General features: G+C 35.8%; 1 protein-coding gene across 1 annotated transcript in view; it reads left to right on the top strand.

The window, feature by feature from the left end:
• The window catches only part of DGKB (diacylglycerol kinase beta), a 566,799-nt gene that overhangs the window by 394,625 nt on the left and 156,051 nt on the right, over nucleotides 1–16,123 (top strand). The window contains exon 21 of the mRNA XM_053655066.1: nucleotides 2,766–2,961. Within this exon, the coding sequence (XP_053511041.1) occupies nucleotides 2,766–2,961 (196 nt within the window). The remainder of the gene's footprint in view (nucleotides 1–2,765; nucleotides 2,962–16,123) is intronic.

Here is a 16,123-nt window from a genome sequence, read left to right as displayed (position 1 = left end):
CATACTACATGTTAACGACCTTTTTCTACATAATAAAAATATTCAAGATTTATTGACTAACCGAGGCTGTTAGCTTTTAAGCTTTTATATTTTTTCTTCTGTAGCTACCTTTTTAAAAATCATAAATCTTCAAAGAGGATGAAAATACTATCCGACAGAGTGTTATAATGTGTTTACGTTTCATAGCCCTCACCTCAGCTTCTATTTCCATGCCCTCCACTGGGGTGCATCGGACAGCCCCTGGTCTCCATCCAAATGAGCCCTGAAGTTGTCCAGACTAGTGAACGTAACATTAAAGGAAACAGAGGAAGGTAACCTGGGGCCAAGAACTAGGGGAAACATATCATGAATAAATAGAAAATTATGTAAGAATGTTGCTCTCCTCTCATAGAAGCCTCAATGTTATTCACTGGGCCTTCTTTCAGGGGGCCTTCTTAAGACCATTTTTTCACTTTTCAGAGAGCTACTTCATCTGTTTCCGTAAAACTCATGTGACAGCACTCTGAAGATTGAAAATATGAATAATAGTATACACTGATATTTTTCAATTGTCACATGTAGCTCCCCAGTTCAATTTTTTTGAGCCTATTTGCAGAGGAACAAAGGAATACTCCTCTAATTCTGAAAGTAACTTGTCACAGTGGGGTTCTAAGGCCTAGTCAAATAATTGTCTTAGTGTACTACCTGCTGTGTTCAATATTGAGTGAAAATGGAAGCCAGGCCCGGACTCCAGTTTATTTTGCAATTCTTCTGTTATTTAAATGATTTTAGTCAGTTTGGGGGAAACCAGACCTTTATAAATTAACAGCAGGGAAATACCAAAGGTGTCAGATTGCATATTTATCATCTTTTTCGTGTAATACTTAAATATGTATTAAGGAGTGACTGACATAAATTAGGCAGATTTCAGAAGCCACAGGCCATGGCTTGTAGGGGACCCCCTTCTGCTTGACATTTCATCCTTGTCAAAGATCAAATTATTTTAATTTAGGCTGCAAATTATAAGGAATGAAGACTTCTTTGTGGGAATTCCCTGTGGTAATCTGACTTTTGTTGTTACTGCTGCTTGTCAGTGTGCAAAAGATATAATATGCATGCAAATAAGGTTAAAAAATATGTACTATCTAATTATCCAGCCAGTACATTCCACTTGAAGACGGTGGGAGGCCTGGCACACAGTGTGTGTTTGATTCACTGCGGCCTGCAGGGTATTTACACAAGATTACTTTTAATTATGAAATTAATATCTGTTTATCTAGAATATATAGCAGTAAGTGAGTATACACATGAGTAGAATTCTTTAGTAAAAAGAAATCATCTTCATTTAATACATGAAAAGGAAGGAAAAAATCGCTCATTTCTCCGAGGGAGAAATGGCCTCCTCCAGACCTTGGTTTCACCCTCATTGAAACAAATTGAATGAAAACTTGGCACCTTCTCCAGAATTTGTTCCTAGCCCTGCCAAGTAGGCTCAAGATGTGATGCTTTATTTCACAGTTTTATATTTCAGTGAACAAGATGCAGTTTAGGGTTCAGTGTGATTAGGAAAATGTGGTGGGGGGCGGTTTTCTATTTGTTTGGTGTTCGTTTTTCTCATTTGGAGGTAGCAGTATTTCTTCTATGTTCAGAAATCATGATCATCATGAGAAAGAAAATGACACAGTTACTACAGTGGTTTCTTTTCTCTAATAACACATGACATATAAAACCATCTCACTGCAGATATCCTTCAAGTTAGGAAATACAGAGCCCTAACAAAATTCTTTGTAAAACAAACTGTATGTTTACATGTCTATTCTCATCTTGACTTATAACAGGACATTGGAGAACAATGTCTGGGATATATTTGTAATTACTACCATTTCAGAAAACTCAAAACAAACGAGCAACTCCAAAAATGCAGTACAGCCTCGTCACTCTCCACACGTGTCCATCAGTGGAAATGAACAGAAAATTCAAATGTAAAGTGGACACTCAAATCTCACAAGGCATAGTCTGTTAGAAAGTTTCATATTTTTTCAGATAAATAAAAAACCTGCTTGTTTAATGGTTTTTATTGTTTTTATCTTTACCGCAGCTATAGAGTAAAGATGGATTGGTGATTACGTTTCCTGTTACCCTTGGCATTACCCGCTCTCAGCCTGCCTGGTCCTCTGTATTTGTTTAGACCACTGTGCCTCTCATTGCCTTCAATGCAGTTACTTAGAACTTAATCTAGGTCAGAAAATCATCCCTGGCCACTCTAATGTAATCTGGAGCTCTTGCTATTGCTGTTTTGTACTTTTTCTTTTTTCAGCAGTCTCTTAGTGAGACCATGAATTATGAATTTTGTTTTTTCACTTTACCCTAATATTACTTTATAGTATGGTTTAAGTAGGAAGCAATCATTTAGATTTTGACCTAAAATTTGACCATACTTCGCAGAACCAACCTATTTGTAACACAGTGGAAATTTATAATGTGTTATATATGCAAATACTAACGTGCCTCCCTCCCAAAGGTTTTCTGTAAACACAGAGACACTGATGATTCAGTATGATCAGTTTTAAAGACTATGAGTAATAAAAGGTTAATGTGAGTGTCTGCTTTCTATTTATATTGACACTTAGGGTAACTATTTAAGTGTTCTTGAAAAGCTTATTTAGAAAAGAAAAGATGATGGATTTTAAAGTTCTTATTAAAAGATAAAGAAATGCAAAAGGATAAATTAAGAAAGGAAGATAAAATATCTTACTGTGTGTGTTCTTTTCTTTTTTACTGCTCAGTGTGACGGAGTACAGATAGATTTAATAAACATCTCTCTGGAAGGAATTGCTATTTTGAATATACCAAGCATGCATGGCGGATCCAATCTTTGGGGAGAGTCTAAGAAAAGAAGAAGCCATCGCCGGATAGAGAAAAAAGGGGCCGACAAAAGGACGACACTCACGGACGCCAAAGAGCTGAAGTTTGCAAGTCAAGGTAAGATTTCTAACACTATCTGTTAAGTTTCTCTTAGTCTGCTTTCAAAGTCTCTGTTACAATTAAAGAGTTTTCCACTGCACTGTAGTCTATATAGTTATACAATTGTATTTTTCATAGTATCAGATATGCATGTGTGATTAAATTATATCTTAATATATTCTACAATCATGTAGAAAGTGGCTATATTTTTATGAATTGTTTTCTCCTTTGGATAGATATCTTCCCACAGAAGACAAGTATGTGTGACTATTCAGTGGAACATAATACGGTATCTATTGTACATTAAATTCTGGAGTGTTATTGTCTGGGTCAGAATGTTTGAGTTGCTCTAAAAAGGGCCTACTTAATGCTTTTCTAAGGTTGTGTTAGAAGGTATTTTATTCTTTGCTTTGTGCAGTTAGGCCGTGGCAATGAAGCATTTTATATTAAGCTATTGTTCTACATTTTATATATAATAGCATGTTTAGATATTGCACAATACATCTTAGTTATCTGCTGCTATTGTTCCTGACATCTAATAACAACTAGGAAACTTGGGAATAGAGGGCAAAGGACTAACAAAATATGGTAGAATAGCTGTGGCTCAGAATTTTTAACTGCATTGTAACACATTTCACTTTGGGTCTTGGCAACCAACTCTCATCGGTGGATTTTATAAACAAAAGTATCAGATTGGTAGTATTCTAATCATTGATTATGCCAAAATGATTTATATATATTATCCATAGTATTTCTTTACCTTCCAGAATCTACCTAATACCACTGCTGCCATTCAGACATCTAAGAAAACATACTGGCTGAGCTCAGTGTAAAGACAAAATGTGAAGTTCTTATAGCCTTATTATGAACCCAACAGAATAATGAGTATTTTTTAAAATAAACAATATGTGAGGGTGCTTGGTAGGCTTGATGGTGAAAGAGCTTTATGTTTTGATGTCTTCAGGTGCCTGATGAAAGTTTCAGCATCAGGTAGAGCCTTCTGTTATGTGAAATTTGGTGACTACAAGGGTGACACAGATTGGTGGAGAAAGTATTAGGTATCCTCTGGAAAGAAGTGTTTGTTACAACCTGTCAGTGACAGAAGCTTTTCATCCCCTTTAAATGCGTAGGTGATAATCTTAAAGAGGTAAACCTTGAAAGGCAGTGTAATTTATTTATCTAATGCTTTCAATATTATTTTGTACTGGCTTTCAGTATACAGCCTGGCTGTTAGGCAATCGTATACTTTACAAAGTGTTTCCCCCTGTATTTCCAGTAGCCACCTGGCACATACACAGTTATTACAATGTCGTTGACTCTCTTCCCTCTGCTATACTTAATATCTCTGTGACTATTTTGTAAATGCCCATGCATAGTCCTTAATTCCCTCACATATTTTATTCAGTCCCCCAAACACCCTCCCCTCTGGCAGCCATCAGGATACACTCTGTGTTTACGAGCCTGTTTTAATTTTGTTGGGTCACTTATTTTGTTCTTTAGATTCCAAATATAAATTAAATTATATGGCATTTGTCTTTTTATCTGAGTAGTCAATCAGATCATTTCAAAAGTAGCATAATTTAATGCAAGTTTATACAAAATTAATTAAAATTCTTTATACTCTGAATGAATACATGGTAACATGGAGAAAATATTTTTAAAGGAGAAATACATTAAAAAATGAGTAGGTATGTGCGTATAAATTTTAAAATGAATGTAATTAGGAATATTTATTAATCTAAGTAATAAAATTAGTTCAAGGACCATACTAAGATCAAAGTTGAAAAGTTCGGCTGTCTCCTTAGGTAAGCAATTAGTACATATATATTACATAGCAATTGCAAAAGTTTTAAATATTATATATACTGATTTCCAGAATGATTTTTCTATTCGGTCACTATACACCAGTACTTGCCATGTCCTTTGCATGTAGATATTACTGTTTCATATATGAATTGATTGTCAATGCTTAACTGCTAACTGTTCAATAGCCACTGAGCTATTCAAGTGCAAAGACTCATAGCTGTGCTTTACCAAACAAGTGTGTGTACCCCCCTATGCAGCTGCTGCATACATACCCCATTTATTGGCCTCACTCTTCCCTTCTGTTAGCTTCTTTCAAGGATATACATTTGGAATAAAGCACAGACAAATCAGCCAGAACTATCCCATAGACTATCAGTGCTCATAACTTCACAGGAAAAAGTATCTCTTCCAATTCTATCTTCTTGCCGTCTACTGCAGAACCAATAGGACCTGGTTTTCATAAATTTGGGAAAATAGGAAGTGAAAAGCTATAGGGTTTATGACTCAAGAATACTTATTCGCAGCAGAAACATGGAGATAAACAGTAGAAATTACAGTTTTTGAGGGCCCTGTGTGAGCAGCAACAGAAGCCTGCCTGTAACTAATTTAAGTCCTTTTTTTTTTGGTTGGATATAATTTGGAAATATATTCATATTCACACTCATCTAATTCACTGTGCACCTGGATTATTGTAAAGATTTTTATTTATTTCTAAAGACAGGGTAATAGAGGGAGAAAAAGAGGGAGACAAACATCAATCAGTTGCCTCTCACACGTCCCCAGCCAGGCATGTGCCCTGACTGGGAATCCAAACGGCAACCTTTTGGTGACAGTGGTGCTCAACCCACTGAGCCAAACTAGTCAGGGCCATAGACATTTTCTTAGTGGGTGTGTCTTCTGTTGTTTTCTCTCTTCCTCTGGAAATACAAATGAGTGTATTATGTGTAGACAGCAGGTGTTTAAGCAAAATTGTAAGGTAGGCAAGGTAAGTTTCCAGTGATCTTTGGCCTGAATAATCAGTCTTTCTCATTTGTTTTAGTTGCTGAGTTCATCCTTGCTGCCCCCTCTTCTGAATTAAATCTGAGCCTCAGCAAGATGTCTAATAAATTTATTCACATTAATGTATAAATGACTGATTGCAGATGAAAGTAGAGATATTTGCATTTTAAAAGAAATAAAGGCCTTCAGCTAAACCATTATATTTCAAAACGTATTCTATTGAGTTATAACTGCAATTCTTCAGGTGTTCTCTAAAATTCCTCAGAGGATCATATTCATTATTGCCATATTTTGAAATAATAAAAAACTAATAAAAACATCCTAAAGTATATCCAATAAAATCATTTTTATATTAAGTACTCTCAGATATTCAAATTATTATCAGTCAAAAACAATCTCCTCTCCTCCTGCTCCTCCTCCCCTTATTTTCAATTGATAGAAAATGATTTGAAGCTACTGAAATTGATTTTCAGTAGATTCCAAAGATATATTTATATATTCATCTGTAAGTATACATATACAGATGTAAATTAGTAAATAAATGTTACATTAACTGGAGAGTCTGTAGTTCTGCAATTGTCATTTAAAACTATATCTTTACATATTAAATTAGGATAATTAAGCTGATGGGTACTTTGCATTACCCCACAGCACATGGAGATGATATGCAATTAAAATGCCCACAAGAGAGGCTTCCGCCAAAATGGAGGCGTAAGTAGAAACACTTTGCTTCCTTGCACAACCAAATCTAAAAACAACAAAGTTTTAACAATAATAAACACAACCAAACCACAGAAAATCGAATAATACAGAGTCCAAAAATAACGAACCGCTCAGCTAAACCGGTGAGAGGGGCGAAGCCAGCAGCGTAGCAGGTCGGGCAAAAATGATCCCCCAGCAGCCAAGGGCGCGGATCCCAGGTGCGGGGTAGCTACAGGAAGGTGCGGCACAGCTGGCTGTCTGAGGTCACCCATTTGTGTGCAGATAAACCAGTGAAGAGATGTGCATTGAGACAGACCACGCAGGCCCCGGCGCAGGGTGGCGGCTCTCGCACTTTTGCGCTCAGATAAACAGTTAGGGGTGAGCTGAGAGGGCCGCCATTGCTCCCTCTCTGACCCCCACACCCACATACAGGGTCACAAACCAGAGACCTGGGTGGCCCCGCCCTGGGGAACACCTAAGGCACCTCTCCTCATACGTAACAGGCACAAACAGATCAAAACATGTCTCAAAACAACTCAGAGCCCCAGAGCCAATAAATCTAAGCGAACAAGAAATTGCCGACCTATCAGAGGCACAGTTTAAAACACTGGTGATCAGGATGCTCACAGAACTGGTTGATTTTACTCACAAATTAGATTAAAAAAATTAGATTAAAAAATAAAGGCTATGCTAAGTGAAATGAAGGGAAATGCACAGGAAAGCAATAGTGATGGAAAGGAAACTGGGACTCAAATCAAGAGAGTGGACCAGAAGGAAGGAAAAAATGACCAAACAGAAAAGGATGAAGAAACAGAAATTCAAAAAAATGAGGAGAGACTTAGGAACCTCCAGGACATCTTTAAATGTTCCAACATCCAAATTATAGGGGTACCAGAAGGAGAAGAGGAACAGTCATGAGTGGAAACCTTATTTGAACAAATAATAAAAGAGAACTGCCCCAATCTGGCAAAGGAAATAGACTTCCAGGAAATCCAGGAAGCTCAGAGAGTCCCAAAGAAGTTGGACCCAAGAAGAAACACACCAAGGCACATCATCATTATATTAGCCAAAAATAAAAGGAAGGAGAGAATGTTAGAAGCAGCAAGAGATAAGGGGACAGTCACCTACAAAGGAGTTTCCATCAGACTGTCAGTGGATTTCTCAAAAGAGACCTTACAGGCAAGAAGGGGCTGGAAAGAAGTATCCCAAGTCATGAAATCCAAAGACCTACAACCAAGATTGCTCTATCCAGCAAAGCTTTCATTTAGAATGGAAGGGGAGATCAAGGGCTTCTCAGACAAGATCAAATTCAAGGAGTTCATCATCAAGCCTTTATTATATGAAATGGTAAAGGGACTTACCTAAGAAAAAGAAGATAAAAAAGATGAACAGTGAAAGGACAGCAAACTCACAGTTATTAAGAACCACACCTAAAACCAAACTAAGCAAACTAAGAGGACAGCTAGGTCAGGAGTGAACCATAGAAATGAAGATCACATGGAGGGTTAGCAACAGGAGAGTGGGAGAAGGAGAAGGGGGGGAGAAGGTACAGAAAATAAGTAGCATAGACAGTAGATAGAAAATAGATAGGGGGAGGGTAAGAATAGTATGGGAAATATAGAATCTAAAGAACTTGAGACACCTGTTCATGAACTAAAGGGGGGGGAATGATGAGGGAGAGGTGTGCAGGGTGGAGGGGAATGAAGGGGGGAAATAGACCAAATGTAATGGCATAATAAAATAAAATATATAAAAAATAAAAATAATAAGCATTAAAAAAATAAATAAAATGCCCACAAGCTCAGATACTTTTGTTTGTCACAATCAACAAACAGCATGATAGCCAGTGGAAATGAAAACAAGTGACAATGGTAATATGTTTTTTATTTTTTAAGATTTTATGTATTTATTTTTGGAGAGATAGAGAAAGAGAGGGAAAGAAACAGCCGTGTGTGCTTGCCTTCACACACCCCATACTGGGGACCTGGCACACAACCCGGGCATGTGCCCTGACTGGCAATCAAACTAGCGACCTTTTGGTTTGCAGGCCAGTGCTCAATCCACTGAGTCACAACAGCCAGGTCACAATGCTAATATTTTAAATGAAAATACTAATCACTTTCTAGAAAATTTTTGCTCATAAGGAAATTGCATTAGTGAACTAGCTCCAAAAATAACAGGCCTGTACGAGTCTGTTTTGTCACAGATTTGTAATATAAACATGCTCAGAACTGCAATTTAAGGACCAGCAATGAAATTGAAAGAAATTTTAGTTAAGTATGCAGAAGAAAACATATTTGGCTATTTGAAACTTCAAGGGATCATTTGAATGAAATAGCAAGTACAATAACATCACATCATACATTTGTACTGAAAAAGTTAAACTGTATTAAAAAGACACCTTTTAGAAGAATTTTTTTTAACCAAGAAGTGAGGATCTCTTAAAACTTTGAGCAGTTTTTAGTTACTCAAATGTTCTTTTTAATATTTTATTTATTTATTTTTAGAGAGAGGGATGGGAAGGAGAAAGAGAGGGGGAGAAACATCAATGTGTGTTTACCTCTCATGTGTCCCTCATGTGTCCCTGCAACCCAGGCATGTGCCCTGACTGGGAATTGAACCAGCAACCCTTTGTTTCACAGGCCCACACTCAATCCACTGAGCTACACCAGCCAGGGCACTCAAATGGTTTTCATTTCTGAAGATAGCAATCCAACTATTCTATTTTTCAGTACTGAAATCAGAATATTCCAAATACTGCCCAATGAAAAACAAACAAATCAGTGAAAACTAGGTGCCTGTGACACTGCCGCTGTCTCCAACCAAAAATACTCCATTATTTCATAAACAATTTAAACCTTCAAAATATATTTTTACAAATATAATTCCAATTTTCTTTTTCATTTACTGCTTTTTAAAATATTGCTTCATTTGGGGGGTGGAGAGGTTGACGGCTTAAAAAAATTGTAAACCACTGAGTGAAAGTAATTGCATTCATGCCATAGTTTCAAATATTTGCCAGAAGCTAAGGGAGGTACTTCCGGGAGCAGCTGGACTTCCTGCTTAAAACCTCATTAACTGGTTGACTGTCTACCCCACCTATGGACAGAGCTGGACAGGTACCAGTCATACAAAAGTATGTTTTTAAGTAATATATAACATCTCCATGAAATTTTTAATAATGTAATTCCCATTTACCAGTGATAATTCTCTAATTTGGGCAGAATTTCCCAAAGTGTAGCAGGTGCTCCACTGGTGGAAGATTAAGCAGTACAGAGATAAAGAAAATTTAATAGTTTTTGAATTTACTATTTGAGTTTTTTTCTTTATAGTAAGGAATGCTTTATAAAAATACATATAATCTAAATTGAATCTTTAAAATAAGTTTGTGTAAGTAAAAATAGAGTAAAAACCAAAACTAAACAATAATACAGGAGGTACACTGGATATGGCAGAAATTGAAGGTAGAACAAAAAACTATTAAAGTGTGGAAAATTGCAGCAGGCTGGTATTTCAGCTTCCCTCACTGCATATAATTTGCATAGCCCTGATTTTGAATACTTAGTGTAAACTATATTTTTATCATTCATCATCTTGCATAAAATATGCTATGTACCCATTCCCTAAGGATAAGTTTTCCACATACGCTTTAACTGGGCATGCCCGCACCCTACCTTGTTTGATGTCTGCACACTGTGCTAGTGAAGACCAAAACCCTGAGTCTTTCTAGGAGCCAGAGGGGAAACACTATGTATCTGATTGGTTGTCAAAGAGTCTCTCTACATTAAATGACTTCATTAGTGTTATTTTTTTTTTAAACTCTGAAGAAGTAGGGAAGAAATGTCAATTTAGGTCAACGTGATTAAAGAGGATAAATGAGTTGGTATCCATGAAAGCATGGCAAAGTTTGAATTCCTTTTGCCTCGGAAGATAAATATGGTTATTATCTCTGATATCATGTCTTTATTTATTTTCTGTTTTGTTTTTTGTTTTTTTAATATATTTTATTGATTATGCCATTACAAGTTGTTCCATTTCCCCACCTTCATTCCCCTCTACCCTGCACACTCACTTCCCCCCTTTAGTTTGTGTCCATGTGTCACAAGTTCTTTAGATCCTATATTTCCCGTACTATTCTTGTCCCCCCCATCTATTTTCTACCTACCATCTATACTACTTATTTTCTGTACCTTCTTCCCCTCCTCCTCCCACTCCCTTGTTGCTAACCCTCCTTGAGATCTTCATTTCTATGTTTCCACTCCTGATCTAGCTGACCTCTTAGTTTGCTTTTGTTTTAGGTTTGGTTGTTAATAACTGTGAGTTTGCTGTCCTATCACTGTTCTTATTTTTTATCTTCTTTTTTCTTAGATAAGTCCCTTTAACATTTCATATAATAAGGGGTTGGTGATGATGAACTCCTTGAACTTGACCTTATCTGAGAAGCGCTTAAATCTGTCCTTCCATTCTAAATGAAAGCTTTGCTGGATAGAGCAATCTTGGATGTAGGTCCTTGCCTTTCATGACTTGGAATACTTCTTTCCAGCCACTTCTTTCCTGTAAGGTCTCTTTTGAGAAATCAGCTGACAGTGTAATGGAAACTCCTTTGTAGGTGGCTGTCCCCTTATCTCTTGCTGCTTCTAGGATTCTCTCCTTCATTTTAATCTTGGCTAATATAATGATGATGTTTCTTGGTGTGTTCCTTCTTGGGTCCAACTTCTTTGGGACTCTCTTAGCTTCCTGGAAGTCTATTTCCTTTGCCAGATTGGGGAAATTCTCCTTTATTATTTGTTCAAATACGTTTTCCACTTGTGGCTGTTCCTCTTTCCCTTCTGGTACCCCTATAATTTAGATGTTGGAATGTTTAAAGATGTCCTGGAGGTTCCTAAGCCTCTCCTCATTTTTTAAAATTCTTGTTTCTTCATTGTTTTTTGTTTGGTTGTTTTTTCCTTCCTTCTGGTCCACTCTCTTGATTTGAGTCCCAGTTTCCTTCCCATCACTATTGCTTTCCTGTGCATTTCCCTTCATTTCACTTAGCATAGCCTTCATTTTTTAATCTAATTTGTGAGTAAAATCAACCAGTTCTGTGAGCATCCTGATCACCAGTGTTTTGAACTGTGCATCTGATAGGTTGGCTGTCTCTTGGTTGCTTATATTTATTGTCTCTGGGGCTTTGAGCTGTTCTGCTTGAGCCGTAATGTTTTGGTCTGTTTGTGCTTGTTACATATGAGGTCGGGAGCTTTAGGTGTTCCCTGGGATCTGTCAGCTGCCGCCTGCGCACCTGGGTTGGTAGGCCGATCTTTCCTGCCCAACCCACTCCGCCAGCCGCTGACTCCGCCCCTCTTACCTGTCTGGCTGAATGGTTCATTGTTGTTGAACTTTAGTACAGTTTAATTTTCTCTCTATTTTGGTTGCATTCTGGTTTTTAAATATTTGTTATTCATAAACTTGGTTTTGCGAGGAGGTACAGTGTTTCCACCTATGCTTCCATCTTGGCCAGAAGTCTTGATATCATGTCTTTAAAATGAGGATGGTTAGGAGCTGAGGTTAATGTATGTGCTGTGTGTTGTATTGCTTGGATAGATGTAAAAAGAGTATGTAAATAGTTAGACCCCAACCCTTTCTATACCTTGTACAAGTTATACTTATCTGAAATTTGTCAGTAATGGACATTTGTCATCCATTATTATAAACTGTTCAAGATATTACTGTGGGCTATTTAGGGTAATTTAGAAGTCAGTGTTTTAAGGTGTCTAAATATAACTGTGAAATTCATTTTGAAACTATAGATGATGTTTTTGGCATTCAAGTGATGGCAAGCAGAAGAATTTCCAAACATTTAAATTCAGTGATTAAATTAGTTAAATTTAGAAACAAGAAAATGATTTTATGCTGCATTATTATACCTGGATGTTAAAATTATTGAAAAAAGATCATGGCATTTGAGATGTTTCATTTCACAAAAAAATATATGAATGTATTACTATCCTGATAAATTCATGTATTAAAAATAGATCCAACCATTAGCTAGCTAGTAACCTTTAAGAAGATGTCTCAAAATGACATTATAGTTGCATGTTTTTGAAACATACAATTGATAAGGCCTCATAATCATTTTGGATGTAATATAACAGATAAGTAGTCATTTAAGTGGTAAAATGGTATTCTATTATAAACCCATAAATAAGATCATTGTTATTAAGGCCTTTTTCTTGAAAATAAGTTAAAATTAGAAACATGGAGAAATTCCAAAGAACAGGCAGGTAGGAAAAGCAGAATGAGCACCTTGATTTCACTGATGAATCTGGGAAAGCTTGAGAAAAAAAGAGTTTTTAGTGGCAGTCACATATTGAAAAATATATGGTTTGGCAATCAATTTATTAGATGCAAGGGAAGAAGAAAAGGAATTTTTTTACTTGAGGTTTTAAATTAAGGCTTAGCTAGTATCCCCTCTGACTTCTGAAGAAAAATACTTTATTTTCAAAATGCTAATACTGTTTTGAGAACTGCTACATTTCTAGCTATTGATTTTAACTGTAACTTCAGAGAAGGATGAAAAAATAAAATGTTTTAATGGGACATTTTCTCTACAATGTTGATGTCCAATAACAACGATAAAACAACCATCTTATTTGATTCTGTGACATTGTATCCAGTCCTGAGTCTGTTTAAATAATGGCAAGTCATCATCTACTCAGACTAAGACTGAATTATAAATTTAAGTAAATTTAAATCATTCAGTGGTAGAAATATAAAACATATTTTCAAGTTAAATAAATGTTGGTTGGTATACTAGCCTCAACTAATTAAATAACACTCCTAAAGCATGCTTTCAAATATCAGTTGCATGAAGTTTCCAAATATAAGACTGTACATAGAAGTTCCATAAAGCCTTATAGTAATCTTGCCACTTGAGGGTGATGATTTGAAGCTCATGTAATAAATGTGTCCCAGGGAACTTAAAATAATTTGCACTAAAATCAGAAGACAAGACAACAAATTAGGGAGGATTTTTTAAAATAATAAAACACGTGATAAACACATGAAATCAACTGCATAAGTTGTTAAACATAAATCATAGTTTCATTTTTTTCTGTTGCTATTAAAAGCTGTGTTTTCACCAAGACAGAAAATACTAAACAAGAAAAAGTATGACCTCAGTAAGAATTAAACTTCAATTGTACCATCTTGTGGAATGACATCTTATGCAGAGATTTCAAGTTCTACTAAGGAGAGATATTAGACTTCTATTTTGCCTCTATTTTTAAGTTATTTTTTTTCTGGTAACCTTCATGCATGGTATGAAACCACCACAATCTAGCACCTTGTTCTCCTTGCACACGTTTTTCTAACTACCAGATGTGCCAGAGGATCCAGTAGTGAGCAAAGGTAGACCTAAAAAAGTCACATTCCACTATCTACTATTTAAATTTTCTTTGAGCTGTATGATTTTGAGTTAACCAAGGCAACTAACCATTGGAGTTCTATTGCTGCGAATGTTGTTTTCATGAATAGTCTTTATTTTTCTTTTTGTACACATAGAGCTAGTTAACATATAAATGGTAGCTTCTTGGACAGTATCCAGCCAACTCTGTTTTTGTGGAAATCAATAGAGATTCATAAAGATCACCATTTTCTCCACGTTAAATAATTATGTTCCTGGCTTAATAAAAACATTAAGCTGGCTCTTAATGTTAAAGCTGGCTCATTAATGTTAAAAACATTAAACATTTCTATGGCTCTTCTTTTGGTAGGTTGTGGATTTACGAACTCAGGGAAGGGGGGTTGTTTTAGGAAGGGTCTATTGGCTCCTGTAAGTTACAGCTGTTAATCAGAATAAGCTTAAAGATTGAGGCCTGAATGTGACAAGGTGACAGTTATTTGAAATAAGACTAAAAATCTCCGTGGATAAACATGACTAATTTAAATAAGCCCTAGGGAGTTTTTTTGAGAAAGTTCAAATGCCTGATGAATGCCACACTGTTATTCTAATTATCCCATAATATGGTACAAAATAACAATCTCATTTCTTCCTTTTATTTACAAAGCTGTTCCAATCATCATTATATTTTACCTGTTCAAGCTCTGAAATATCGTTCCTCACTGAGAGACTCATTAAAAGAGAATAATTATATTATATTTCACAGATTCACAGAAAAAAATGTATCTTTCAACAATTTCATTTCCCTGAACAGTTGCTCATTTCAGGGTTGAAGACAGGTCTATTAAGTACCTTCTACCCTTTTTAAACATGTCAAAGCTAACCATTAATACTGAGATTAGTAATTTGGTTCTGATTAAATGAAAGAGTCAGCTGCTATTTGTAGAACTTAATTTCAGTGAATGAAGCAAACATAATAATATTTTCAAAATATATTAAATAACAAAGTAAGGATCTTTTTATACACAATGATTTAAATGAATGTCTCTTCTAATAGTTAAAGTCATTAGCATACTGACATTTTTCCCTATTGATGCTTGAGAATATGTACTTCTCCATCCAAAAAAATTACATAAGGCATATTTTCTTACTGAATGTGTGACATTCAAATTTTCAGAGTATGTTGTTCAAAAATAATAAGAGAAAACCAATAGCAAAGAACATTTCAGTTTTAGATTTATTGCAAAAAAGATTTAGGAGATTTGTGATTAAATGTATTTTCAAAATTAAAAAGAGACATGTGCATAAAACATGACTTTGAAGAAAACAGATCTAGCCCTCTGACCTCTGCAAACCAAAAGGTCACAGGTTCACCTCCCAGTCAGAGCACAGGCCGTGGTTGCAGGCCATGCCCGTGGTTGGGGCTTGCTAGAGGCAACCAATTGATGTTTCTCTCCCACATCAATGTTTCTCTCTCTTTCTCCCTCCCTCCCCCTCTCTCTAAAAATAAGTAAATACTTTTTTTAAAAAAAAGAAGAAAACCAGTCTAAGGCACATCACCTCATATTTGAACAGCTTTGTTCGGTGAAATAAGCTATCCATGGTCATTTGCAAGTAACACTTAAGCCTTTCATCTCTCTTGTAAGTCATTAAGCAATAATGAAATACTATACTAATTGTTGATGGTTTTGCCAGCTTTCTATACTTGACCATAAGTACTTTCTTCCCTAAGAGCCCTTATATTCTAGTCTTTTCTTACATCACCCTGGCCAACTCGCCAAAACTGAAGTGCCAAGACATCTTAGCAAGCCTAGTGGGAAGCAGGAAGTCAAAACATCTTTTACCCAGTATAAAATTATGAAACGCTATTTGATATTTAAAAGACAGTAATTGTATCAAATTTAAATAGGAATTTTGAATGTGTGTAATATTTGAAGAGCTCTAATAGATAAAAAGTAAATTAATCTGCATGTGTCATTTTAAAAGTATGTCAACTGTTTTTTGTGTTTTAGGTAAATCTGAGGTGTTGTACATTTTTTTGTAGTTAGGCATTATTTTTAAATTCTTCATTAATATACAGGGTCTGGCAAAAGTAAGGCCTGCGTCAATGTGGTTGGTAGGGTAATAATACGGGTGTAATAATTTATAGTTTTAATTTAAACATTTCACCCAAAATGTCATATAGTATGGTTAAGTATGATATTGTTATGTTACAGAATTACATGCTTATGATTTTGTAGTTAAAGATTTTGTAATAAAAAAGGGGCATTACTTGTGCCAGACCCTGTATTTTCT

Source organism: Artibeus jamaicensis, unplaced genomic scaffold (assembly GCF_021234435.1).
Source record: "Artibeus jamaicensis isolate MK-2021 breed Jamaican fruit bat unplaced genomic scaffold, CSHL_Jam_final contig_923, whole genome shotgun sequence".
NCBI lineage: Eukaryota > Metazoa > Chordata > Mammalia > Chiroptera > Phyllostomidae > Artibeus > Artibeus jamaicensis.
Note: the sequence above shows the minus strand (reverse complement) of the source record. Positions and strands in the feature narration are given on the sequence as shown.